Source organism: Etheostoma spectabile, chromosome 3, assembly GCF_008692095.1.
Source record: "Etheostoma spectabile isolate EspeVRDwgs_2016 chromosome 3, UIUC_Espe_1.0, whole genome shotgun sequence".
Lineage (NCBI taxonomy): Eukaryota > Metazoa > Chordata > Actinopteri > Perciformes > Percidae > Etheostoma > Etheostoma spectabile.
Genome location: NC_045735.1, coordinates 852,792 through 879,307, shown reverse-complemented (window position 1 = coordinate 879,307; position 26,516 = coordinate 852,792). Strand labels below are relative to the sequence as shown.

General features: G+C 43.9%; 2 protein-coding genes across 7 annotated transcripts in view; both read left to right on the top strand.

The window, feature by feature from the left end:
• Positions 1-14,327, top strand: part of actn4 (actinin, alpha 4) — a 73,561-nt gene extending 59,234 nt beyond the window's left edge. For 2 of the 6 annotated variants that reach the window (XM_032507373.1, XM_032507372.1), the window contains exons 10-23: positions 807-932; positions 1,181-1,285; positions 2,237-2,384; positions 3,203-3,353; positions 3,971-4,079; positions 4,332-4,472; positions 5,527-5,709; positions 6,345-6,479; positions 7,289-7,468; positions 7,891-8,037; positions 10,727-10,804; positions 12,186-12,251; positions 13,142-13,300; positions 13,866-14,327. In XM_032507373.1, the coding sequence (XP_032363264.1) occupies positions 807-932; positions 1,181-1,285; positions 2,237-2,384; positions 3,203-3,353; positions 3,971-4,079; positions 4,332-4,472; positions 5,527-5,709; positions 6,345-6,479; positions 7,289-7,468; positions 7,891-8,037; positions 10,727-10,804; positions 12,186-12,251; positions 13,142-13,300; positions 13,866-14,024 (1,887 nt within the window). In that variant the 3' untranslated portion in view covers positions 14,025-14,327. The remainder of the gene's footprint in view (positions 1-806; positions 933-1,180; positions 1,286-2,236; positions 2,385-3,202; positions 3,354-3,970; positions 4,080-4,331; positions 4,473-5,526; positions 5,710-6,344; positions 6,480-7,288; positions 7,469-7,890; positions 8,038-10,726; positions 10,805-12,185; positions 12,252-13,141; positions 13,301-13,865) is intronic. The other 4 variants (XM_032507380.1, XM_032507379.1, XM_032507378.1 and 1 more) reach the window with 2 other exon arrangements.
• Positions 14,328-17,924: 3,597 nt separating this feature from the next.
• The window catches only part of LOC116680711 (SPARC-related modular calcium-binding protein 2-like), a 12,366-nt gene continuing 3,774 nt past the window's right edge, over positions 17,925-26,516 (top strand). Inside the window, exons 1-4 of the mRNA XM_032509522.1 lie at positions 17,925-18,017; positions 21,532-21,740; positions 22,674-22,904; positions 25,882-25,955. Coding sequence (XP_032365413.1) covers positions 17,925-18,017; positions 21,532-21,740; positions 22,674-22,904; positions 25,882-25,955 — 607 coding nt within the window. The remainder of the gene's footprint in view (positions 18,018-21,531; positions 21,741-22,673; positions 22,905-25,881; positions 25,956-26,516) is intronic.

The following is a 26,516-nucleotide window of genomic DNA, read 5'->3' as shown; positions in this document are numbered from 1 at the left end:
CCCATTCTTGAGCTGCTCGCTGAAGTTCAGGGGCCAACACGATGCACGATGCAAATCCGTGAAGCACCGAGACCGTGAAAGGTGAACCGCGATATAGCGAGGGTTCACTGTAATTCTAAATAAATATGTTTTGCGTTTAGATTTTAATAGAGCTATGTCTGTAATTGTGCCAATGTCGGGAAGTAACTTGTTCCAAAGTCTCGGGGTAACGTCTGCAAAAGTGCATCAGCCCACAGTTTGTTCCTTGAAATCGGAACTTATGAATAAAGTTGATGGGATGACCGTAATGACCTGTTCACAGAGTGTCACCACTGTGGCACATTTGCTGGAGCCAGGCCATTTTAACCTTAAAAACACAATAAAATCTAAAGATTGAGGGGCGCCTGTGTAGTTCACCTTTTTAAGCGTTCGGCCCATGCACGGAGGCGTAGTCCTCCCGCCGGCTGCAGGTTCAATTTCGACCTGTGGCCCTTTCATCCATGTCATTCCCCCTCTCTCACACTCTCTCTCTCCCCTTTCATGTTTAAGCTGTCCTATCAAATAAAGGCCTAAAAAAAAAGCCAAAAAACAGAATATTAAAAAAAATATTAGAATTATTGATTCTAAAACGCAGCGGGAGCCAACGGAGAATGTAGAGAACCGGGGGTTAATGTGTGAACGTCTCGCCTTTGCTAAACATTTACAAGACGCACTGATCAAGTGACTTCCAAGGCTTTCTGGATCAAACTTGTATCATTAGGAAAGTGTCGGCGCCTTTTCTCCAGTGGCTGACAACCCGATTATGTTCTCTCCCTGTCTGCCTCCAGCTGCTGGAGTGGATCCGTCGGACCATCCCCTGGCTGGAGAACCGAACCCAGGAGAAGACTGTAAATGATATGCAGGCCAAGCAAGAGGACTTCAGAGACTACCGCTGTGTCCACAAACCCCCCAAGGTATGGAACACCTTCTGCATGTGACAAAGGCTTTTAAACGTTAACCCTCACCAGCGCCTTGAGCTAGGTGAGGATATTTTCAATGCTTTCATATCCTTATCCTTCATTTTAAGAGGTTTTTGTTTCCTCTGCTGAATGTGTCAACTAACGCTGTTTCTCTCCCCCCCCCCCCCCCCACCCCCCCCCCCCACCCCCCCCCCACCCCCCCCCCCCCCCCACCCCCCCCCCCCCCCCCCCCCTCCCTTCAGGTCCAAGAGAAATGCCAGCTGGAGATCAGCTTCAACACTCTGCAGACTAAACTGAGACTCAGCAACAGACCTGCCTTCATGCCATCAGAGGGACGCATGGTGTCTGTATGTATGCACATATCATCTACAAGTGTCCATACCATCTACAAGTGTCCATATCATCTACAAGTGTCCATATCATCTACAAGTGTTCACTGTCCATATCATCTACAAGTGTCCCATATCATCTACAAGTGTCCATATCATCTACAAGTGTTCAGTGTCCATATCATCTACAAGTGTTCAGTGTCCATATCATCTACAAGTGTTCAGTGTCCATATCATCTACAAGTGTCCATATCATCTACAAGTGTTCAGTGTCCATATCATCTACCAGTGTCCATATCATCTACAAGAGTGCATATCTGGAGATGTTTGAACGTTGATCCTAATTGTGACAGACTGCAGGAAACCTGCGCATGTAGAGAATTCATATTCCAAATTAATGGATAGTACGCTGATTGGATGAGTGTGCTCTTAATTAGGATTCACATCTACACTTACACCTGCTTAAAAAATATACAGATGTGTAAAATTAAACATTTTTCAGTCACAAAGCGGACACGAGTGCCATGTTGGCACTGAGGCCTCCTAGCTTGTAGATGCTTGTGATTTTTGCCGGATCAGCTTCTCGACCGTCTGTAAGAGAGAGAACAAAACAGGAAAGTGCACTTTTTTTGTCAAATATGAAAAGATCTTCTCTTTTATTTGGTACTGGTATGTTTTTGGTGTAAAAAGGAGATCCGAGGGATCCGAGACCAGTCAATGCTTTGTGCATTTCATCAATCATATTGACCTCTTCAGATTCAAAAAGTAGCTTTTTGTGGTCGTACTGTACACAAAAAAGCAAAAGATCAACTTTAGGTTTGGTTCTTTCAAAAGTTACAACAGAATACTCCGCGTTGAGTGTGCAGTGGTTGATGTTGGTGGGCCAGGGGGTTTTAACATGCAAATAAACCGTTGCTGTACTTTACTGAGGTGAAGGCTTCATATGTTGTTCCTGCTGTGTGGTCTCAGGATATCAATGGAGCGTGGCACACTCTGGAGGGAGCGGAGAAAGGCTACGAGGAATGGATCCTCAGCGAGATCCGGCGTCTGGAGAGGCTGGAGCACTTGGCCGAGAAGTTCCACCAGAAGGCGGCCATCCACGAGTCCTGGACCGATGGTACGTAACACGCAGTGGAGGAACATGCTGTACCGAGCTGAATCGCCCTCTGGGATCAAGCTGGGACCTTCTTTTTTTGTTGTTGTTTTTTTTTTACAAAAATCTTGGCTCAGTTTCAAGATGAAAATCCCTCTTTTCAAGTCTTTTCTCTCTCTTCTTCACCTTCATCCAACTGCACTTTTTTTGGTTAAAGTGGAGTTAATCAATCAAATGTTATAGGTAGATGTTACCAGTAGTCTCAGTATGGTGTGTAACCGGAAGGACGAATCAAACGTTGAGTTTTTGATTTAAGATGGGGTGTTGGTATTACTCCCAAATAAGGCCAAAAAGGCAAAATACAAAAAATAGCAAAAGGAATAAAAATCAAAGACTTTGAAAACTGGAAAAGAAATAGACTTGAGAGTCAAAAAGATAAAAGTAAAATACCAAACTAAAGAACAGCTGCTCACAATTGCCTTTTGACTGCAATTAAATTGGCTCTCACTAGACTTACGTCTTACTACATCCTGCGTGCGTGCGTGCGTGCGTGCGTGCGTGCGTGCGTGCGTGTGTGTGTGTGTGTGTGTGTGCGTGCGCGCTGTGTGTGATTACTAACAAAGTGTGGACACAGAGTGTAAATTGTAATTTCCCCATTGGGGATCGATTAAAATTAATCAACTAGTCAGTCTTCCTAGGGAAGAGAGCAGGTCATATTTTAGATATTTTAAACTTTAACCTTTAACAACAAATTCGACACGTGGTTTTCTTCACTGTGTTAAACGTCTCTGCAGCATTTAACTCCCATGTTCCATGGATTGATGGATTTTATGTGCATGCAGGTAAGGAGGCCATGCTGACCCAGAAAGACTACGAGACCTCCACCCTGTCAGAAGTGAAGGCGTTGCTACGGAAACACGAGGCCTTTGAGAGCGACCTGGCAGCCCATCAGGACAGAGTGGAGCAGATCGCCGCCATCGCACAGGAACTCAAGTAAGGAGGGAAGAACATCTGTCCTTCAGTGTGAAGGACAAGAACACTCTACAGAGGAAAACCTGCTGAATGATTTAATCTTCTTCAAATTGAAATTGCGATTTGAAAGAATGCCATAAGCTAATGGTGAAGGCCGCGATTAATGCAATGTGAATATTTAGTTGAAAGTTTGGTGCAACATTTGGTTTAACATTTTTGAATCCTCTTTTTTTACTAACATAGTCACTGTTTTTTTTTTTTCTTCAGAAGACAAATTACTGATATTTTTATGGGAATTGTCTTCTTATAGCTATATATTTTTAAAAATGTTATGTTTGACTGTTCAATGTTCCACGCTTAAAAGAAAAACTCTTATTGCTAGCAATTCATATCCATGTTCTCCTCCTTGCATAAGAATATAGAGCAGTTTGATGGTGTTTCTTGTTATAATGCTCCATGTCATGTTTTATCTGTTACACACAGTGAATATTGGACATTAGCTATACTTTGAAATAAAAAAAAATCATGACTCGAAATCGCAATATGTGGCAGAAAAATCGCAGTTACATTTTTCTTTCCCCAAATTGTTCAGCCCTAATTAATTCATGACTCTGCTCTCCTCTGCTCTGTGTTTTTAGCGAGCTGGACTACTACGACTCTGCCAGCGTCAACGCTCGCTGTCAGAAGATCTGCGATCAGTGGGACGTCCTGGGAACTCTCACCCACAACCGCAAAGACTCACTGGAGGTACGCGTCTGTGTGTTGTGTAGGGCTGCACGCAAAAAACATCGCAAATGCTGCGACGTATCACGCTAGACACTCAGGGATTCATTTGTGTTAGTTCTCAAAGTAAGGTTTATAAAAGCAGGTATTTTATATTGGGTAGAAAAATGCAAGACGTGCCCCTAATGCTGAAGGACGTATTTCCTCTGTCCTGGAACAGCTGTATTTATAGTATTAATGGATGAATTGCTCTTCTTGCTGTTTTCTTGCCCACAGAGGACAGAGAAGCAGCTGGAGTCGATAGATGAGCTTTACCTGGAGTACGCCAAGAGAGCGGCGCCCTTCAACAACTGGATGGAGGGAGCGATGGAGGACCTGCAGGACATGTTCATCGTCCACAATATCGAGGAGATCCAGGTAACTGGAAACGGAACCGTGTGTGAGTCTGGTCCACATCGGCGCAGCACCTGTCTGACAATGTGCCAAAGAGGATTCACTAAAGAAATTTAAATGATGTAAATGACTTGAACAACATATGCCATGTCACAATATTACAGTATCTAAAATGTAAGCTGATAACTAGCCTCACGCATCAATGTCGATACATGGACATTATAGATATTCTGCCCAGCCCTAAGCAATGTATTAAACAGTAAACAGAGAGTTATAAGCTACATCTGGCAGAAAATAGAGTTGCTGTGCAGCCGGAGGTTAAACAAACGCGTTGTGGAGGACTAATCCCAGTTTCCAACTTCGCCCAGGTGTGTCTGCCAAAACACGGACGGAAACCACTCCTCTCCTTTGATATTTTATTCAAAAGCAACAGTACAAACATGGGCGTCTGCTATTACTCTGTTTAGCTGTGTAGGTGTGTGTGTTTTCTGCAAGGGAAAACAACATAATATACAATGCATAAGAACCACATACAGTCTAGCAAACAATAACAACCCATCATTAAGTACATTATATACATATAGGTAAGCTGATAACAAACTCACCATTGACCACATTATAATTGTGCTGTGTCACTACTACAGCATGTAAACAGTGCACATAAATTGCTACAGTGAGCCAGGGCGTTACAATTACTGTTATATTGGATGAACAGACACGTGTAACCTAGCTAACGGGCAAAGAACGAGGACAACACATCACCAGCTAGCTTAATTTAGGTTAGCACTATAAAACTATAAACCATTAGCCTACATCAACGAGCTTAAAAGAACTGACAACACAAGTTACATGACTCACAGATCTCGAGGACGCACACACACAGTCTCAACCTGCTCATCACACTTCGAACAGCGACCGTCTCCGTTTCTCTCTCTCTCCTATTTCTCCGTGTAGTGCGCATAGCTGCTCGCCGTGTGACGCGCGTGTCTTTGTCACCCTTTGGCATTCCCTCCAACAGTCACTACCCACTGACAGCCTTTTATACAAAACGTGTGTTTTTGTTTTTCCCCACCCGCAGGGTCTGATCACAGCCCACGAGCAGTTCAAGTCCACGCTGGCGGAGGCCAACAAGGAGCGGGAGGCCATCCAGTCCATCCAGGCTGAGGTGCAGAAGATTGCCCAGAGCAACGGCATCAAGCTGAGCGGAGCGAACCCCTACACCACCATCACACCGGCGAGCATCGACAGCAAATGGAAGAAGGTAGGGCTGCAGCCGGTGCCTTCTCATCCTCATTCTTACACCTCACTGTTTCTGTTGTTGTTCTACTTGATGCCTCAGAAGTCATACGTATAGTGCAGCTCTCTCACTTTTGCTTAAAAAGGCTCCTACTACTTTTTTGAGTTTAGCACTTTTAGTTTGGGAGTAATAAAAAAACACACAGTAAACCGATTTAAGGCTGCAAACACTTGATGCAAGTGTATTGCTTTTCCCTTTAAATGTTTGCTGCTGCTTCTTTTGGGGTAGTGTGCATACCGAGCGGTGTAGCGCAAAATTCTGGGCCCTGTAGAAAGGCATTTTCTATGGGGGCCCCTCCCTGCATCCACTGCTCCTTACATGAGCACCCTGGGTACTCAGTCCCAGCCCGACACCACTGCACATACCGGAACTAACAACCAGCCCCCCCGTCCCATATATTTATTTAGAGATGATGTAAACACTTTTGTGGTCATGGGTCAGACTGATTTGTACAGTTGCTGAGGTAGCTCAACGTCTCTGGAGGCTGAACGATTTGAAGACTTCTCCAGCTGCTTTGTGTGTGCAGCTACAGGTGCGTTCTGTTACAGCTGTGCGCGTTTCTAATGTGTGTGTGTGTGTGTGTGTGTGTGTGTTTGCAGGCCATGGACATGGTGCCGCTGCGTGACAACGCCCTGCAGGATGAGCTGAACAAGCAGAACTCCAACGACACTCTGAGAGCCAAGTTCGCCACTCAGGCCAACACGGTCGGCGCCTACATACAGGCCAAAATGGAGGTAAGGGGTCAGCCCACGCAGCCGGTCCGAGCGATCCACGTTGTGTTGAAACGTTTCAGCTCTGCACAACTGTGTGTAGTTTGTCACAGTTTTCAGGCCAACATTGTGCAACAGTGAGCTCATAGAGCAAAGACTCGACAGGGTTTAGTTGAACTTATTTGTGCAGGTTTCTAATTTTACTTATTCATATTTTACATGTACTCGCTATGTTTACTTTATAATCACTAGTTTTTGGATCGGGTCTCTGTCATGACACCACACACACACACACACACACACACACACACACACACACACACACACACACACACACACACACACACTGCTTCACTCACAACTATTTCTACATACATTCAAGTAGACCAAGAGGACTATGCAGAGATACTTTGTGTACCCACTGTACAGGAGACTCAAACAAAAAATCCTAACTCTTAACAGCCGTGGAGCACCTTAATTTTTACTTTTTTATTTTTCAATTAAATTAACCACCTATTTTGACAATTCATTGATTGGTTTGAGTATTTTTTTTTTTTTTAATGAAAACTTCTCTGATACCAGCTTGTTAAATGTGAATATGTTCTACTTTCTTCACTCCTCTGTGACAGTGAGCTGAATATCTTTGAGTTGTGGATAAAACTAGACATTTGAGGACGTTGTCTCGGGCTTTGGGGAAACACCGATCAACGTTTTTCACCATGTTCTGACATTTTATAGAACTACAAGAGAGTTTGTGCCAGAGCGCTGCGTGTGATGGTGGATGTTCCTTTGTAGGATTAGCAGGATATTAAAGTGTGCGTTTGTGTCTTTAGGAAATCGGCAGGATATCCATTGAAATGAACGGCACTTTGGAGGACCAGCTGACCCACCTGAAGGAGTACCAGCAGACCATCATGTCCTACATGCCCGAAATCAACACGCTGGAGGGATACCACCAGCATATCCAGGAGGCACTTATCTTCGACAACCAATACACTTCCTACACAATGGAGGTAACACACACACACACACACACACACATCTACAACCTTCAGGCATTAATCTGTTCATCATCACAGTCTTGCTCTCATAATGTGTTGTTTTTCCTTTTTTAAAGTTACTAGTAAAGCCCATAAAAGCAGTTTGTTTTTGTGAAGTTACCTCTGTCCCACTGCCCCAAAATCAACAAGTCCAACAGGGCAAGGCCTCTTTATTTATAAAGCACAGTTAAGCGACAAGGCTATTCAAAGGGGGGGGAGCGGGATTTGACCATGGTGCATGCTCCATGTTTTGTTGAAAGAATAAAATCAAAAATTGTTGATCACAAAAAAGGCAGCTGAAAAAAAAATAAAAAAAGAGTAGAACTGGGAAAGGCAGTGTCTAACCTGTTTCCTCCCTAACGTGTCTCCCTTGCCCTCCCCGCCCCCCCGTGCAGCACCTCCGTGTGGGCTGGGAGCAGCTGCTGACCACCATCGCCAGAACCATCAACGAGGTGGAGAACCAGATCCTGACGCGTGACGCTAAGGGCATCAGCCAGGAGCAGCTCTACGAGTACCGCGCCTCCTTCAACCACTTTGACAAGGTCAGGGGCCCAATCTCCTTCTTCTGGGTGGGTGGGGGGGGGGGGACTGCATGATTGTTTAGACCCTACAAGGGGGTGAGAGAGGAGCCGAGCGTATGAGTATTTATCCAGATGTTTCACGTGGGCGAGCACATGTTGGGAAGAAGCTGCGTTCAGGTGTTAGCGGAGCAGAGATGTACTCTCTGCCTTTTTAGCCGAGAGGCATCACATCCACAAAAAAGCCGTTAGTTAATTCAAAGATAATGAAGGCAGTAAATTTGTAAAGTAAATTTGATTTTCATTTTTTTCAGCAGGAATTTGCAGACTTACTCTGATAGGAACACTACTTTAATCCTCATGCTAATGGCACTCAGAAGATGTTATTTGTAGTTTAGCATAAAGACACACTCTTCAGAAGCGGTGCTTAATTGGGTGTAAGAAGCACAATATGTCACCAGAGTGTGTGCGCTGTGGTCGATGTCAAACCACTTTCTAGAGCTTTGGAAAACTCCCAACAGTGAGAAAGACACCACCATCATTCATCATCTGTGTGTGTCCCTGATTTGTGCCACATCACATCACATCACATCTGTGTTTCTGGACACATCTTGTGTTCTTTAACACTCCTGTTGTCCTCGGGTCAAATTTGACACCTTTTCAAAAAGTTTCAGAAAATCTGAAATTTGGGTTTTTATCAACCAAAACGTCCAAAAACAATAGTGTGGATGCGTCCAGACGATGCTCTTTACAAGTAAAATAAACGATCAGTTTACTACTTTCTTTGAATTCGGGTGTTTTATCAAATTTTATAGCATTTGAAGAAAAAAATTGATAAAAGAACATTGAAAAAAAGTAACAAAAATTACAGAAAAAGCTTAAAAATGTCAGGGGGGAACATAACAAAAACGTCAAAAGCGCAGAAGAAAAGTGATCAAAACATTGGGAAAAGGGGGCAAAAAAACTTGGAAAAACTATTTTTACTTTGGACCTAGAAAAACCAAAAGTTGTGTAGTTGGTAGGGAGGCGACATGAGGGTTAACGGCACGACACTAGAACCTTTAAATGTCTGTTGCGACAATATTGACGTCTTTGAAATATTGGACATGCCGACTTCTTCTGCTGAGATAGTTAAAATTGTGCACGCAGAGACCAACGACATTTACACTCACCGGCCACTTTATTAGGTACCCCATGCTAGTAACGGGTTGGACCCCCTTTTGCCTTCAGAACTGCCTCAATTCTTCGTGGCATAGATTAACAAGGTGCTGGAAGCATTCCTCGGGAGTTTGGTCCATATTGACATGATGGCATCACACAGTTGCGCAGATTGTGCGGCTGCACATCCATGATGCGAATCTCGTTCCACCACATCCCAAAGATGCTCTATTGGATTGAGATCTGGTGACTGTGGAGGCCATTTGAGTACAGCCAACTCATTGTCATGTTCAAGAAACCAGTCTGTGATGATTCCAGCTTATGACATGGCGCATTATCTGCTGAAAGTAGCCATCAGAAGTTGGGTACATTAGGTATAAAGGAGGACATGGTCGCAACATAATCAGGTAGGCTGTGGCTTGCAACGATGCTCAATTGGTACCAGGGGCCCAAAGAGTGCCAAGAAATAATTCCCCACACCATGACACACCACCCACCGCCTGAACCGTTGATACAAGGAGGATGGACCATGCTTTCATGTTGTAGACGCCAAATTCTGACCTACCCATCGACTGTCGCAGCAGAAATCGAGACTCATCAGACCGGCAACGTTTTTCCAATCTTCTATTGTCCAATTTCGATGAGCTTGTGCAAATTGAGTCTCAGTTTCCTGTTCTTACCTGAAAGGAGTGGCACCCGATGTGGGTCTTCTGTGCTGTAGCCCATCTGCCTCAAAGTTGGACGGACGTGCGTTCAGAGATGCTCTTCTGCCCACCTTGGTTGTAACGGGTGGTTATTAGAGTCACTGTTGCCCTTCTACCAGCTCGAACCAGTCTGGCCATTCTCCTCTGACCTCTGGCATCAACAAGGCATTTCTGCCCACAGAACTGCCGCTCACTGGATGTTTTTTCTTTTTCGGACCATTCTCTGTAAACCCTAGAGATGGTTGTGCGTGAAAATCCCAGTAGATTAGCAGTTTCTGAAATACTCAGACCAGCCCTTCTGGCACCAACAATCATGCCACGTTCAAAGTCACTCAAATCACCTTTCTCCCCTAATGATGGCGTGTTTGAACTGCAGGAGATTCTCTTGACCATGTTACAGCCTAAATGCACTGAGTTGCCGCCATGTGATTGGCTGCTTAGAAATTAAGTGTTAACGAGCAGTTGGACAGGTGTACCTAATAAAGTGGCGCTGAGTGTATATTCTCCTGCTGTACGTAGATGTCTCCTCTACTTACTACTACTACTACTGTAAGTTTTCTGAAAGGGAAATTTTAATTTAACAGTTCACGTAACCGTGAATACATTAACACATTTTTTATAAATAACAACCACAGCTGCCTGTGGAGTTGTGTGTGTTGACATTGTCTAAACATCCATGAATGTCTGTCTGTCTGTCTGTCTGTCTGTCCATCCCTCCATCCTCCATGTCCTCATCCTCTCCTTGCATGCCGTGGGTCTCATGGTCACCATCCATCCCCCGTGCCCGTGTTGCGATCGGTTCGTCCTCATGACGTTTGGTGCTCTGTGATTGGGCGTTTGGCTGATCTCAGGACCACAGCGGGGCCCTGCAGGCGGAGGAGTTCAAGGCCTGTTTGATCAGTCTGGGCTACGACGTGGAGAACGACAAGGTAGGAGCTCTAGGACCGGACGGGACAAAGGGCAAGAGGTGGTGTCTGCCGGGCCTCTGAGCACGAGAGCAGAGCCAGGTCGCTGCCAGTCAATCTGAATTTGGGCTAAAGCTAGTTTCAGTTATGTAATTTACTGTTGGATCTTTTAAAATATATCATGTATGACATGTCTTTGTGCACTGCCACTCTGGGGTGTCAACACATAGTAGCTCTAAATGATGAAGCAGTTATTACAGTCTTTGATTTATTTGTCTGGCAATTTTATAATTTATATAGCTATTTAGCATTTATTGGATTATAATCCCGGTTTTTACAAAAAGTTTAAAACTAATTTGCCATTTGATCAAAAATATGTTTTTGAAGGTGAGGAGGAGTAAATGGTATTTGTATTCACTTATCAGCACATAACTACAGTGCATAAGTACTTTAAAATATCACTTGCAAGACTGCAGTTGGAATAGGATTTTAATGATAAAATTGCAGTTACACTTTTCCTTCATGGAGGCTGTACTTGACTCCATCTTCACCAGATAGCTCTGCCATATTTTCTGATGACTTGTAATACACATGTACCGTTTGTCTCTGAATGCACCTTCAACACTGAGAACAGGATAATGATGTGAGACAGGAAAGACATCTGGATTATAGATACAATTAGATTAATTTTCAGACAAACCAGTAACAAACACAGGGGTATTAATTATGTCTGAATATATTCTAAAAATGGCTGTTTTGATGCCTTGGTGCCCGCACAGCAGCCGTGTTCCTGCTGGGTTTCGGTTGTTAATCAGACCAACGTAGTACGTTGTTGTGTTGCGAAGCCGAGGGGTTTTTAAAATGAAAACCAAACCAACTGGTCAGTGATTGGTCAGTGATTGGTCAGTGATTGGTCAGCGCTCGTGCTCTTGGGCTCCGGGCGGGCCCCAGGGGCCACGCGGGGTTCAGTCCGTCAGCATGGAGGGCAGAGAGGTGTTGTGTCCCCGTTCGTCCACCGGGGGTCTCTGTTGCTTTGTGCTGCTTCAGCTCGGCCGGGCTCCCTCTCACTCTCTGAACAGACCCCGTCTGTCTGTCTGTCTGTCTGTGTCTGTCTGTCTCTGTCTGTCTGTCGGTCTGTCGGTCTGTCTCTGTCTGTCTTTCGGTCTGTCGGTCTGTCTGTGTCTGTCTGTCTGTCTCTGTCTGTCAGGTTTCACTTTCGCTATTGACGTTTGTGCTTTTTATCTTCTCTCTCTCCCCCTCCCCCCCAACAAAATCTCACTTTCTCTACAACATTCTCTTATTTCTGTTCATCACTTCTTCCACTTTTCATTGCTCTCATTCATCCTCCTCTCTGACCCCCGGGCCCCCCCCCCCCCCTCCTTTGCTGTGCTGTGGCGGCCCACAGAAGCGATCAGGACAGATGGTCTCAGAGGATTTCCGGGCTCTCCTCATTTCTACAGGAAACAGCCTGGTACTGCTGCTGGCATGATGCTCTCCCAAGGTGTCCGCAGGTCTAACGACATCCTCGTTCAGTGTCGTGTGCCACATTCAAAGACTTTAAGGCCAACGCAATGTTTGGAAAAGCAGTATGTGATGCTTCCCATCACGCTCATTTTCCAGTGATAAATTGACCTTTTCATGATCAGGGCTGGAAGTCTTTTCTCTTATAGAGTGACGACCAACATGTTTCTTACTCTTTGATCACGTATTCCCCCAAATCATTAGTTTTGTACACTAGCTAAAATGCAGCTCTTCATTTTAAAAACAAAACGCACACACCCAGGACCCATGTTTGACGCATTTGGGAACTTTTGGCCTTTTTTGTTCAAATAGCAAAATAAAAATGGGTGTTGTGGAAAAACTCCAGATATATTTATTTGTTTGAGTTTTAATTTGGTTGTACTCTCTTAAATGTGAGTTGACACCTGCGGACACCGTGCTCTCTCTCCCTGATCCCCGCTGCTAGTCTTGTTTTCTCACATCTGTGCTACGCTTTTGTACTTTGCTACCCTTCTGCTCTAGTTGGTGATAGACTACTGACTGAAACAAAATGCCATTTTTCATGTAGTTTATCCAAATGTCTGTCCTCAGTGCCCTCGCCTGTCTGTGTTTCCCATCGATATTAACCAGTGATCGTGTTATGTATGTAGATGCATGTGTCAAAGTGTGAAATGCATAAAATATTTGGACCGCGATCTTCAACTACTTCTATTCCCCGGCTCAGTCTATTCCCTGGTGGTCCTGATGTTTTACACACTTAAAGCATTTTATGTTGGCGTCAAGTTCTGACTGTCTGTGTCTGACTGTCTGAGTACAACGTGCCGTCTCTGCTGGGTTAATCTGTGGATTCTCGGTTGCCAGGGCGACAGCGAGTTTGCTCGCATCATGGGCATAGTGGACCCCAACGGCAGCGGCGCCGTCACCTTCCAGGCCTTCATTGACTTCATGTCCAGGGAGACGACCGACACGGACACCGCGGACCAAGTCATCGCCTCCTTCAAGATCCTGGCCGCTGATAAGGTGGGTGGGGGGGGTGGGTGTGGGTGGGTGTGGGGGTGGGATCATTGCACGGGTGAAATAAATCAGTGGAATAAAGTGCATTGAATTAACATGGAACATCACACACCTACAATGCATGGTTCTGATTGGCCAAGAAAACCACATGCTCTCATTGAAGTTGCAGAGCTGGAGGCTTATGGGATGTTATTGTTTCATTTGTTCCCCTTTTTATAAAAAAAAAGAAGAAAAAATGCAGTAACTAGTTGAGCATAATTAAACAAAACATACAATTAGTTTTATTTGTCAAATGAATAACTTTGCAAACACTGGGCCCACACATTGCAATCACCTTGGCCAAAGTATCCAATAATAACCAACAAGATACATGTGTTAAGAGACCGAGCAGGTTTTTAATCATGCTTCTTTTACACATTTACAGGATATTATAGAGTTTATACAGGATTTAATAAACCAAATGCACGTCAGTACACTGGTCTTGTCTGGTGTGCTTTTGGTTCACCGGCTTTTTTGCGTGTGAGCCAGGTTGTACGTCTAATCGCTGTACCTCCCTGTGTGTGTCCATCAGCCCTTCATCACGGCCGAGGAGCTGAGGAGGGAGCTCCCCCCCGACCAGGCCGAGTACTGCATCGCCCGCATGGCGCCCTACACGGGGCCCAACGCCACCCCCGGAGCCCTGGACTACATGTCCTTCTCCACCGCCCTGTACGGAGAGAGCGACCTGTAGAGGAGGATGAGGAGGCCTGGACAGACAGGGGAGGGAGGGAGGGAGGGAGAGGAGGACGATAGAGAGTTATTCTGTGCATAGAGAAGACACCAGGAACCGAGTGATTGGAAGAATTTGAGGTGGTGGTGGTGGTGGTGGTGAGGGGCCTCTGTGTGTGCCGGTTTAAAAAAAAAAAAAAAAGAAACAAAAATCAGAGAAGGTTTTAAGACCCTGAGCTTGTTGATTGAACTGTAGTCAGTTTCGGCCTGTCGATTGTTTCCAGCTCCGTTACGTCGTCAAACAGACACGAGTATTCACTTTGTCATAAAAAAGGTTATATGGACAGGCATATCCAGGGGCAGCTGCGGGACAGGGGACAGTTGCTCTGCCGTGGTGGGTCTTTTAGCTTCACCCTCTCTGCCTTTGGGGGGTCAAACCGGGGGGGGGGGGGGGGGGGGGGGCAGCACAAGCTAATCTGATACTTATGCTAATTTTTGTATTTATTATAATTTCTTTCTCTTGCCAGGGGGGTTCAGGGCGTTAAGCGCAGGGTGGTGGGTGTGTGTGGGTGTGGGGGGGGGGGCGGCGCGGCGACTGGGCGAGGTTTGTGTTATTAGATCTAGAGAGATTTATGCTGCGGGTTGGGGGGGGGGGGCTGACCAACCAGATAAAATGACATATTACCCTAATTCCCCTGTTGCTGGATAAGGTGGCCTGTCTAACCTCAGCCTTTCCTCCTCCTTTCTTAGTTAAATTCTTTTTTTTTTTGGTTATTTCATGCAGTGGGTGGGGGCGGGGAGGGGGGCTCAGCGCTGTACATACTTATTTTTTCCAGTGCGACAAATAACACACACACAGTCCCGGTTGTTGAGAATAATAATCGTTGGCAGGATTTCCAGTAGGGCAAAGTAGAGTGACATTTATTTAAAAAAAAAAAAAAATAAAATGACAAAACGCAGCCGTGTAAAAGCTGCTGATAGCAACACCGGGAGAGCAGTTCCACCAGTGGATAGGTTTGAGCTTCCAGAAGTCTTTTCTTCAGGGTTGTTGTTGTTGTTTTTTTCTCCTCTCTTTCTTTTACAATGAAAAATACTACTAGAAAGATTTGGTAGCCATGACGTTGAGGCTTGTGTACCTAAAGGCCTTCTCCTCCTGTAGAGACCCCGTGACAGGCAACACCACAATAATCCACAAATATTTGCTTCTGTGAAACTATTCTCCTCCTGGGGTGGGCTTCAGGTGCTTATTTAAATACAAAAACTATACATTTATATGATAGGTAAGACGTAGTAGTAGTAGTAGAAATTATTCCAGTTTTATATACCGGAAAAATTGCTCATACGTGCAGGAGAAGTGTATACGTGTCATGGATGCATTTGATTGGCTGAGTGAAGGGTTGCTTGCACTTACTGGATTTTTCGAGTTCCCACGGTAACGCGCTGTGGAGAGCTCCCCACTTGAGTGAGTTTTTGGAAAAATGGCGGAAGTAATAAAATAAAATAAATGTGCCTATTTGTGGCTACAGCCCTCTCTCTCAATCTCTCTCTCAATCTCTCTCTCTCTCTCTCTCTCTCTCATCTCTCTCTCTCTCTCTTCCCCCCCCCCCCCCCGTCTCTGCTCCATCCCTACGTCCCTCATTTGTGCCAAAGGGAAAGAAAACTGCAAGAAAGGAGGGATGGGTCTCAATGTAACATTCCACTATGTGCCAATACAAAATATTAAAGGAAATTGTTGTGTAAAAAAAAATAAGAAAAAAAAAAAACTATGCAAACCTAACGTGTTCAATAACTGAGTTTCGGGGGTAATTGTGGGCGTCAATCAGGCCTTTTCTGAGCAAGTTCCCTGTCTAAATTAAACAGGATAAGAGATTTCTCCAGTGTTGTTATGGGGGAGAGGAGGGTGGGGGACGTAGGGAGGGACAGACAGGGAAGGAACTGAGTCAAATAGACTTGGACCAAAAGCTTGTTTCTTTTTTTCTTTCTCTTCCCCCCCCCCCCCTGTCAGGGTGGAGAGAAATGAACTCGGAGTTGTGATTTAACCTTTTTTTGTACTCTTTAATATCAAACCTTATCTGCTGTACTGGAAACTGCAACGCCTTCTGTCTTTAATGATAAGTGAGTTTCACAAAGCACACATAAAAGTTTCCTTACAAAATACCTCGGCTTGTCTTGGTGTCTTTTTTTCTTCTGTCTGTCTCACATTAGACTCGATCTCTCTCTCTCTCTCTACATGATTGAGTAAAAGCTGCAGACACTAAGAGCAACTACCTGACTTTTGTCAACTCGGGCTGTAAATGACAATTATTTTTACCGTAGATTAATCTGTTGATTAATCAATTAGTCGTTTGCTTCTTAAAATGTAAGAAAGTGGTGAAGAAAGTAGATCCGTGTTTTGGGCTTGACCCATTTGAAAATGGGTCAAGCCCAAAACGACGTCTTCAGATGTCTCGTTTAGTCCACAACTCAAAAATATTCAGTTTACTGTCACAGAGGGGTGAAGAAACTAGAAAATATTCACATAGGGGCACCTGGATGGATGGATGCTCACCTGGATGGATGGATGGCTCACCTGGATGGATGGATGGATGGCTCACATGGATGGATGGATGGCTCACATGGATGGATGGATGGATGGATGGATGGATGGATGCTCACCTAGATGGATGATGACTACCGATTGATGGCTGGATGGATGGCTCATGGATGGCTGGGATGGATGGCTACATGGAGGATGGATGGCTAACATGGATGGATGGATGGATGGATGGATGGATGGATGGATGGTCCTCACCTAGGATGGATGGATGCTTACCTGGATGGATGGATGGATGGCTCCCCTGGATGGATGATGAGGGCTCACTGGATGGATGGATGGATGGATGGATGGATGGATGCTACCTGATGGATGGATGACGTACCTGGATGGATGGCTATGGATGGATGGATGGATGGATGGCTCACATGGGGGTGGATGGATGGCTCAATGGATGGATGGCTCACTGGAGGATGGTGGAGGGCTCACTTGATGGAGGGATGGTACTGCATGTGGATGGCTCACTGGAGGATGGATGGCTCACGCATGGATGGATGGATGGATGGTCACATGGATGGATGATGGAATGGAGGGTCACCTGGATGGATGGATGGATCACATGGATGGATGGCTCACCTAGGAGGATGGATGGAATTCACCTGGTCGGGAATGGATGGATGGATGGCTCACCTGGAGGGATGGATGGATGGATGGTCACTTAGATGGATGGATGACTACCTGATGGATGGATGGATCACTGGTGATGGGCTCACATGGATGAGATGGATGGATGGCTCACATGGATGGATGGATGGACACCATGGATGGATATGGTGGGATGGCTCACATGGATGGATGGATGGACGGATGGCTCACCTGGATGGATGGATGGCTCACCTGGCGCGTTGGCCCCATACAGAGGCTCAGTCTTCGCTGCAGCGGCTGCAGGTTCAATTCCAATCTGCGCCCCTCTTCTGCATATCGTTCCCCCTCTCTCTCCCTCTTCATGTCTAGGCTGTCCTGTCGAACAAAGGCCTAAAAATGCCCAAAAGATTCTTAAAGAATAAGAAAATATATTCATATTTAAGAAGCTGCAATCAGGAGTTTGACTAATTTAAAAACAAACAAATTCCGGTGTGGGACTAATATATGTGTACGTATACAGTATCTATATGTGTGTATTCACAAATATTTGGTATATACTGTATGTATGTAGTTGTGTGTGTATGTTTCCTGTCAACAGTACTCAAGACGTCTAGGGATAAAGATTCAGGTAAAAATCGTCCGGAGTTCTCCTTTAAGTCTGGATTTGTACTTTCTGAAGTCACTTTAACCAAACCAGGTACAAGAGTATGTAATCAAGTAGGGTCCTTGATATTTTGGGCTTTTATGGATGTTATTGTTTTGCATGCGCTCACCTTCACCTGCCGCGGGCTGCTCGTCTTGCTGCTCTCCGACTGGGTCCAGACCGACAGAACCCCGGTAGGACCTAAACCCTGACTCCCTAACCAACAAGAAGCCTGTTTAACCCCGGTAGGACCTGAACCCTGACTCCCTAACTAACAAGTCGCATGTTTAACACCGAGGGAGGGAGGAATACATACAAAGCACATACCATAGAGCAAACCATTATGCCTGTACTAGGAATAAACTCCTGGACTCTTCCTTATCCCCAAATATTTGTGTAAAATCATCAACAACACATATAGCTAACGGTGTCGGTCACCTCAGTCTATTAGTACCCAGCATCCTGGCTGTTAAGACCTATTTGTGTGGTTGTAGTGAGTCTTTTTCAAGTACTAGAACCCTGGCAAAACTCTCCCTACCACTACCTAGACAAGTAGCTGGTTTAACAGCCCCATGTGACGCGCAGACTCTCTATTAGAAATACATGCCAACTGATCTCTCAGCTAAAATCTCTGATAAAGTAGTATGCACGAGGATTAGATCTTAAAATCATCGCTGGTTCATCTTTTAGGCCTGGTTAGGTGAGCCCTCTAACGAACCAGGCACGGAGGTAAGACTCCATACTGAAAGCCAAACAATGAGAGCCTGTGAGTTAACTCCCGGTTAGGACCTCGACTGAACACTGAGACTCCTAGACATAAACAAAGTAGCTGTTTACACCCCGGTAGTAGGACTGCACCTGACTCCCTCACACTAAACAAGTAGCCTGTGTTAACCCGGTAGGACCTGAACCCGGACTCCCTAACTAACAAGTAGCCTGTTTAACCCGGGAGACCTGAACCCTGACCACCTAACGAACAGCGCGTAGCCTGTGTAACCCCGGTTAGACCGAACCCTGAGACTCTAACTGAACAAGTACCTTTTTATGGTTTAACCCTGAGTTAGGTGACCTGAAACCTGCCGACTCCATAACTAACAAGTAGCCTCGTTGCTAACAACCTGTTAGAGGACCTGCAACCTGATACTCCCTAACTAAACAAGTAGCCTGTTTAACCCCCGGTAGGACCTGAACCCTGCCCCTGACTCCACTAAGAACAGACGTAGGAACTGCTGGTTTAACCCCTAGGTCGTGAACTTAGAAACCCCGACTCTAACGTAACAAGTAGCCTGTTTAAACCCCGGTAGGACCCTGAACCCCTGACTCCCTAACTAACAAGTAGGCTGTTTAACCCCGTTAGGGGACTGAACCCTGACTCCCTAACTAACAAAGTAGCCTGTTTAACCTGTGTAGGAATGAACCCGGACTTCGTACTAACTAACAAGTTAGCCGGATTTAACCCGTGGTATGGACTAATGACCCTGATCCCTAACTAACAAGTAGCATAGTCGTTAACCCCGGTATGGACCTGACACCCTGGGCTGAATCCCTAATAAAAGTAGCTGGTTTAAGCCACGGACGGTAGGGAGAACTGAACCCTGAACTCCCTAACTAACAACGTAGCCTGTTTAACCCTAGGTTTTAGACCTGAACCCTGACTCGACTGAACTAGGAACAGGAGAGTGAGGTTACCACACGGGTGTTAGGACAGTGTGAACGCACCTGACTCCCTAAAACAAGTAGCCCCTGTTTATCACCCTGTTAGGACCTAAAACCAGGAATCCCTAAAGGAGGACAGATTTCTCAGGGACAGAACCGGGAGGGAACATTTTCAGCTCAGAAGCGGATTTACCTCCAAAACAAGTAATGTTTTTACTTTAGTAAAACTTAAAACGGGGACACTAGACCTAGAGCTGCCCCCCCCTCAAGGTCTGATCCTAGCCCCCCCCCTGCTGCTACTTCATACTCCACTCCACCTCAGAGGGGAATGTTTCAAGATAGAAATCCTAAGTAGTCGAATGAATTTCAAGATAGAAAGTCTTAATATTTCAAGAAAAATTCCTAATATTTCAAGATAAAAAGTCCTAATAGTCCTAATATTTGTTCAAGATAGAAATTCTTAAATTTCAAGATAAAAAGTCTCCTATCATAATGTTGTAATGTTACTGAAACCACTGACGCTTTTGCTTTATTGCTCTGCAACAGCTTCATTGAAATCAGATACAATAAAACTATGGAGGAATTTTCCTTTGACTTGATGGATTATTAAACGATCTCTGCAGTCGGCAGAAACAGGCTACATGGAAGTTAATAGGATATTGTCCAGCTTGTATTTAAGGTGTGTGTGTGTGTGTGTGTGTGTGTGTGTGTGTGTGTGTGGTGTGTGTGTGTGTGTGTGTGTGTGTGTGTGTGTGTGTGTGTGTGTGTGTGTGTGTGCAACGCTAATGTATTTTGGAGACGTGGGTTGTGAAGTAACGTGTGATCCTGACTGAGGGTGTTGTCGGGGACATGTGGGAGTCACATGATCATGCTCGCCAGACTCCCCTCTCCTGGTTTCCTCTCCTCTTTTCTCTTTGTTTCCTCTCTCCTCCCCTCTATCTCTTCATCTCCTTTCCTCTCTTCTTTAGTTTCCCCCTCTCCTCTCCACTGCTTGTTTCCTCTCTTCTTCTTGTCTCCTCTCCTTGTTTCCTTCTTGTCTCCTCTCCTTGTTTCCTCCTTGTCTCCTCTCCTCTGTTATGCTATGTTATGTTAGACTTTTAAAAAAGGACTGAAAACATTTCTTTTTAGCAGAACTTATGAGTTTTAACCTTGCACAAAAAATGTCGTTGCACTATTTATAGATATTTTACACTGATGTTTTTTCCCTTGCTTTTATGATCTCACCTGTAGCACTTTGAGATTTGTTTAAATGTAAAGTGCATTACAAATAAAATGTATTATTATTATTATTATTATTATGCCCCGTCTGACCGGGACACAGCATATTTAAGTGATCTCTTCATTTCACTCATGCCTCTTTATTGTTTCTGTTTAGAGTGTGTATATATTAGTGTGTATATTTTGTTTTGATTGTTTTTTATGTGTAAGCACAGTGTGAGCAACGATGCTCCAAAGAAAAATTCCTCGTATGAGTCCTCATAGCTGGCAAATAAAGCTGATTCTGGTTCTGATTCTGATTCAGATCTCCAGCAGCCCCAGAGACAGATGACAGAAGACGACAACGCTTGAGTTCATTTACAGCTTCAGAGAAACGCACATGGAGCTTGGTTTAACCTCAGGGTGGGCAAAGGCAAAGGTGTGAAAAGTCTTCCTGTCAGGTCCAAAGTTCGTCCCGCTCCCCCACTCACAGCGGCTGGCAGCGGAGACGGAGACGGAGACAGAGTGTCTCTGTGGGGAAGACGCTAGAGACAGAGTGTCTCTGCAGGGAAGATGCTCGCCTTATTTAGTGAAGTTTATTCACTCACTGCTTGTTAGCCAAATTGGAGCTGTCGCAGGTAAAATGGCAGGTGAGGAAAGACCCACAAATGTTTTTGCACACATACACACACTCTCTCTCTCCTCTCTCTCTGTCTGTCTGTCTGTCTGTCTGTCTGTGCTCAGCCATCCTGACATGTTCACACATTTCAGATGTGTTGACTGTAATTAACCCTCTCTTCGTTCTCTCCCTCTTTCATGCTGCCTCTATCATTGTCCTCCTCCTCTCTCCCTCAGTCGAGTTTTTCCAGGCGTGACATTGAAAGCTCGACAGACCAGCGGACAGTTTATCACTCGCAGACGGCCAGCTATGCAGCGGCAACAAAGGGTCTTCCACTGTATATCTTCTCTGCAGTGTTGTGGACAGTTTTATTAGTGTTCAGCCTCACACAGCCGTTTAGATTGACACACTTCTGTCTGCTGCGGCGGGTGGAGGAGAAGTACAGGTGGGAGATATATAATGGGGGCCAGGGAGAATGAAAGGAGTGCTGCAGCACAAAGTGTACAGTATATATTATATGGAGGCTATGTATTGTTAATGGCTGCAGGAAGGAAATGTGTTTCCATTGGCTGGTTACAGTTTTTAAGAGTTATTCCAAAATATACACCACCTTCAAAGGTTTGTAATCCCCTGCCCATAAAGCTTGATTGGATCCAGTCAGATGCCTGAGAGGACTGCTCTAAATGCTTTAATGGTCTTTGATGTTTTTATTTTGTAAAAAGTTTGCTTTAATAATAGATGTTATTTAGTTTTGTACTTGGAGAACAAAACGCTGTATAATGGTTCAACCAGACTGGCAACAGAACGAGACAAAGACCCCTCTGACTGAGCACCAGCTGAATAAGAAGAGAAGAAATCAGCAGTCATTGGTTAAAGAAACTGGAAGCTTAGCATCAACATGTGTGCAGCGTTAAATAGGAACGGCTTCCTGTTTCAGTGGCAAGAGCTCAATAATGCAGCCTATAACAAGCAGGAATTAACATCTAGCAGAGGCCTTCTTCAAACTTCTCAATAGAAACAGAAGTTAGTCTGAGTGTGTAAATTAGACTTACTCTGTTTTTGAAGCAGATTGAATGGCTAAACCGTGGAATTGCAACTCACGTGATGCCCTTGGCCCAAAAGACTTTTTCCTATAGGCTTACATGGCAAAACAGACGTCTGTGATTCGGCAGATACAATTTTTTTTAGCGCCACAAACCCCCCAAAAATGACTTTTTTTTTTTTTTTACTCCCAGAATTTGATCCATTTGGTCCGATAACATTTGTAAATTTTAGAAGTCCGCACAATGAAATAATTTCATCTCGAGGTCTCCATCGGTCGCGGAGTGAGGAAGCGGCAACGATGCTGGGTGAAGATTTTCACTAACAATCATTACAGATGTACTGCGGTAACACCGTGTGTGTTTCTGTTTGTAGACAGTCCTCAGATGTGTGAGCGTGAGCGAGCGTTTCGGCTCGCTCAGATGAGTTCACCCTGGCAGGAAGAGCGTTTCCTCCCAGAATGCAGTGCAGACGGCCGCTATAACCCCGTGCAGTGTCACGCTGATACGGGCTACTGCTGGTGCGTCAGGGTGGACGGTGGCAGGCCGCTACCAGGCACCTCTGCAAGGTAGATCAGATTAGATTAGATTAGATTAGATCAGATTAGATTAGATTAGATTAGATTATACTTTATTCATCCCACAGCGGGGACATTTCCTTGTTACAGCAGCGGCATTTTCTACAATAGGAGCAAAAAACAAACAAACACACAAGTAAACACACAAACAATCAACAGCAGACGGTGAGCAGCAGGTACGGCTGAATGTAAAGTGACGTCAAATAAAGATTTCGTAAAGTGCGGTTGCGATGGGACAGAAAAACAACGTTGCGGTGTACGTGAGTGACGTTAAATTAAGTTAAATTTGTAATTAAAATAGTTTAGCAAAAGTAGGTAACCATAAATAGTAATGAAAAAGCAAGTACTTGTAACTGAAAAAAATTATATAAATACAGATAGTAAAGATATCCATAATCAGTCCATATGCTAGTGTATCTACATACTAGCATGTCTATACACTAAGTCTAGTATGGCTGGGTTATGTAATCTGCTATAGATGGTATAGAAAGTAGAAGAAAGGGAAGAAAAAAAAAAGAGGGTTTATAAGTGTTTGTGTATGTCTGCATCTGTGTCTATGATGTGTAAATAACTGAAGAATAAGATTTACTAAAGGATAAAAGTAGAGAAAGGGGGTCGGACCTGATAAGTTGTTTATCAACTTCTTCCTTCTCCTTTTGAACATGGAAAATTTTTGTTCCTCTTTGAATGACTTTCAAATTTGAAAGATTGTGCTAATAAGTACATGACCTTATTTATCTGTCATTCTAAATATATGTATGCAGGAATGCATGTATATAAATCTTTTATTTCAATGTTGTTTTTTTGTTTTTTTGTTTTTATGTTCAAAAACTTTAAATGTTCAAATAAACTCAAACTCAGTCCGTCTGTTAGGGCTACAGTTACAGTGATGTAACTAAGTACAAGTACTTTGTTGCTGTACTCAGGTTGAATATTCACATATCTGTTCTTAAAGTGTGCTTTTTGGCTTTTCCCGTTCCTTAACCCTTGTGTCGTCTCCCCGTCAACCGTGCAACTTTTTGTTTTTCTGGGTCAAAATTGAAACCTTTTAATGTCTTTTTCAAAACCTTTGTTGCTTTCCTGCCTGATGTTTTTGTCAATTTCTTCTGAGCCTTTTGACGTTTTTGTATTTATTTTTTTGCCCCCCATGTTATTGAAGCTCCTTTGAACATTTTAGTCACTTTTTTCAATGGTCTTTCATTAAAAAATGTTTTTTGAATGCTGTAAAATTGAACAAAACATCCAAATTTAAAGATAGCAGTGGGCTGATTATTGTGTGGAACAATCCGCGTTATTCTTCTGAAAGTTTGGTTGAAAGACACTTTTCTGATAATTTTTTTTTTCTTTCAAAATGGAAAAAATTTGACCCGAGGACAACACATGGGTTACTTGTGTTATATATCTTTTTGTGCACGTTGTATGTTTGCACAGGGAAAAAACCCATAAAGTTCATAATTAGTTTTTTTACTTTTACTTCTAATAATTAAGTACATTTGATCTCATAAATTACTTTTGATACTTCAGTGCAGCAAATATCAGATACTTTCAGTAAGTCAAGTAATAATCTAAAAGGTGACTATCTTCTACCAAAGTTATTTTCTGATAAGGTACTTGTACTTTTACTCAAGTATAGCGTTCAAGTACTTTAAACAAGACTGAACAGTTCTCAATCAGTCTGAGAAACATATACTATACAAAAAAAACTGTACAACAATTTCTTTATTGTAACTCACTCTCTTCCCTACACCTTAGTTGATGTGACTGGTTTATTTTGGTACGGATGTAATTACGCACCGATGCAGAGTAGCATTTAATCTTAATCATCCAATTTCACACCACTTGCTGTGTCTGTTCCCTCGGTGGGTTTCCCTTAAAGGAAACACGCTGAACAAATCCCAATAAATTACCCTCGGACGGTTCTGTTCTCGAGGGCTTTCATCAGCACGGTTGGATGGTTGGATGTTTTCATGTTTTCATGTTTTCATGTGATGGTTTTCTTCGGTTCGCTGGTGTGAGGAAAACTCCCCGAGGTCTAATGATGTTGTTTCCCTACTGACAAGCAGCCCTGGACGCTCTGTCTCTGCTTGTAATCATTAAATAGACCTAATTAAAAAGACGTTTTGACCAATTAAAAAATGCATTTTGTTCTGTCAGATAAACACAATTTTCACAACTTAAATGTATCTAAATGTAACCTCACGTAAACAAAAAGGCTAAATACATTTAGCATTTGTTTTGTTTCTCAAACATCTCTTTTTTTATGTTTTCCCTGCCAATCAGCAGTCAGCTGACAATTCTTGGCCCATCTTCTACTTCTACGTACTTTCAGTGTAATGTGGGACTTTCAGCGTAATGTTGGACTTTCAGCGTAATGTTGGACTTTCAGTGTAATGTTGGACTTTCAGTGTAATGTTGGACTTTCAGTGTAATGTTGGACTTTCAGTGTAATGTTGGACTTTCAGTGTAATGTTGGACTTTCAGCGTAATGTTGGACTTTCAGCGTGAATGTGGGACTTCAGTGTAAATGGTGGACTTCGTGTAAGTGGAAATTGCCATGTAATGTGGACTATGTAGTGTAGCGTGGGACTCTTCAGTGTATGTGGGACTCTTTCAGCGTAATGTTGGACTTTCAGTGTAATGTTGGACTTTCAGTGTAATGTTGGACTTTCAGTGTAATGTTGGACTTTCAGTGTAATGTGGGACTTTCAGCGTAATGTTGGACTTTCAGCGTAATGTTGGACTTTCAGCGTAATGTTGGACTTTCAGTGTAATGTTGGACTTTCAGCGTAATGTTGGACTTTCAGCGTAATGTTGGACTTTCAGCGTAATGTGGGACTTTCAGCGTAATGTTGGACTTTCAGCGTAATGTTGGACTTTCAGTGTAATGTTGGACTTTCAGTGTAATGTTGGACTTTCAGTGTAATGTTGGTTAATTGACAGTTTAGTTGCTCATTCTGTTATTATGCAGGAATCGCATCCCAGAGTGCACTGGGGCCGAGGAGGCGCCGACACACAGGAGGGACAGGGAAAAACCTCTGCGTGGTAAATATCAGACCCTGTTACATGATTGGGAAAAAAACAGTTTTTGTAAAATCTTTTAGACATTTTTCTAGAAAAGTATTTTTTTGTTGTATGTCTACTTCATTTATATACAGTACATTATATGTGCACCAGTAGCTCAGTCTGTAGGGGGTTGGGTTGGAAACCAGAGGGTTGCTGGTTAAAGTCCACAAACAGACCAAAGTATGGTGGTGGACTGGTAGCTGGAAAGGTGCCAGTTCATCTCCTGGTGCACTTTTGAGCAAGGCAACGAACCCCCAACTTTTCAGGGCGCCTTCATCTCTCCATACAGTGCATGTATAGGTAGTTAGCATATGTGTGTAATTCAGGCCTGTGTGTACAACAGTGTGTACATTGTAATTTCCCCGTGTGGGATTAATAAAGTAGACATTATGGAACATTTTGTTGATTGTCCCCGCTGTCACTGCCAGATGTGGGTCGAGTCCAGATGTGAGTCGCGCATGCTCAGATTCAAACGGTTTACAGCATAATGTGTCATACTGAAATTTGTGGAATCAATGAAATAATAAACTTTTCTCATTA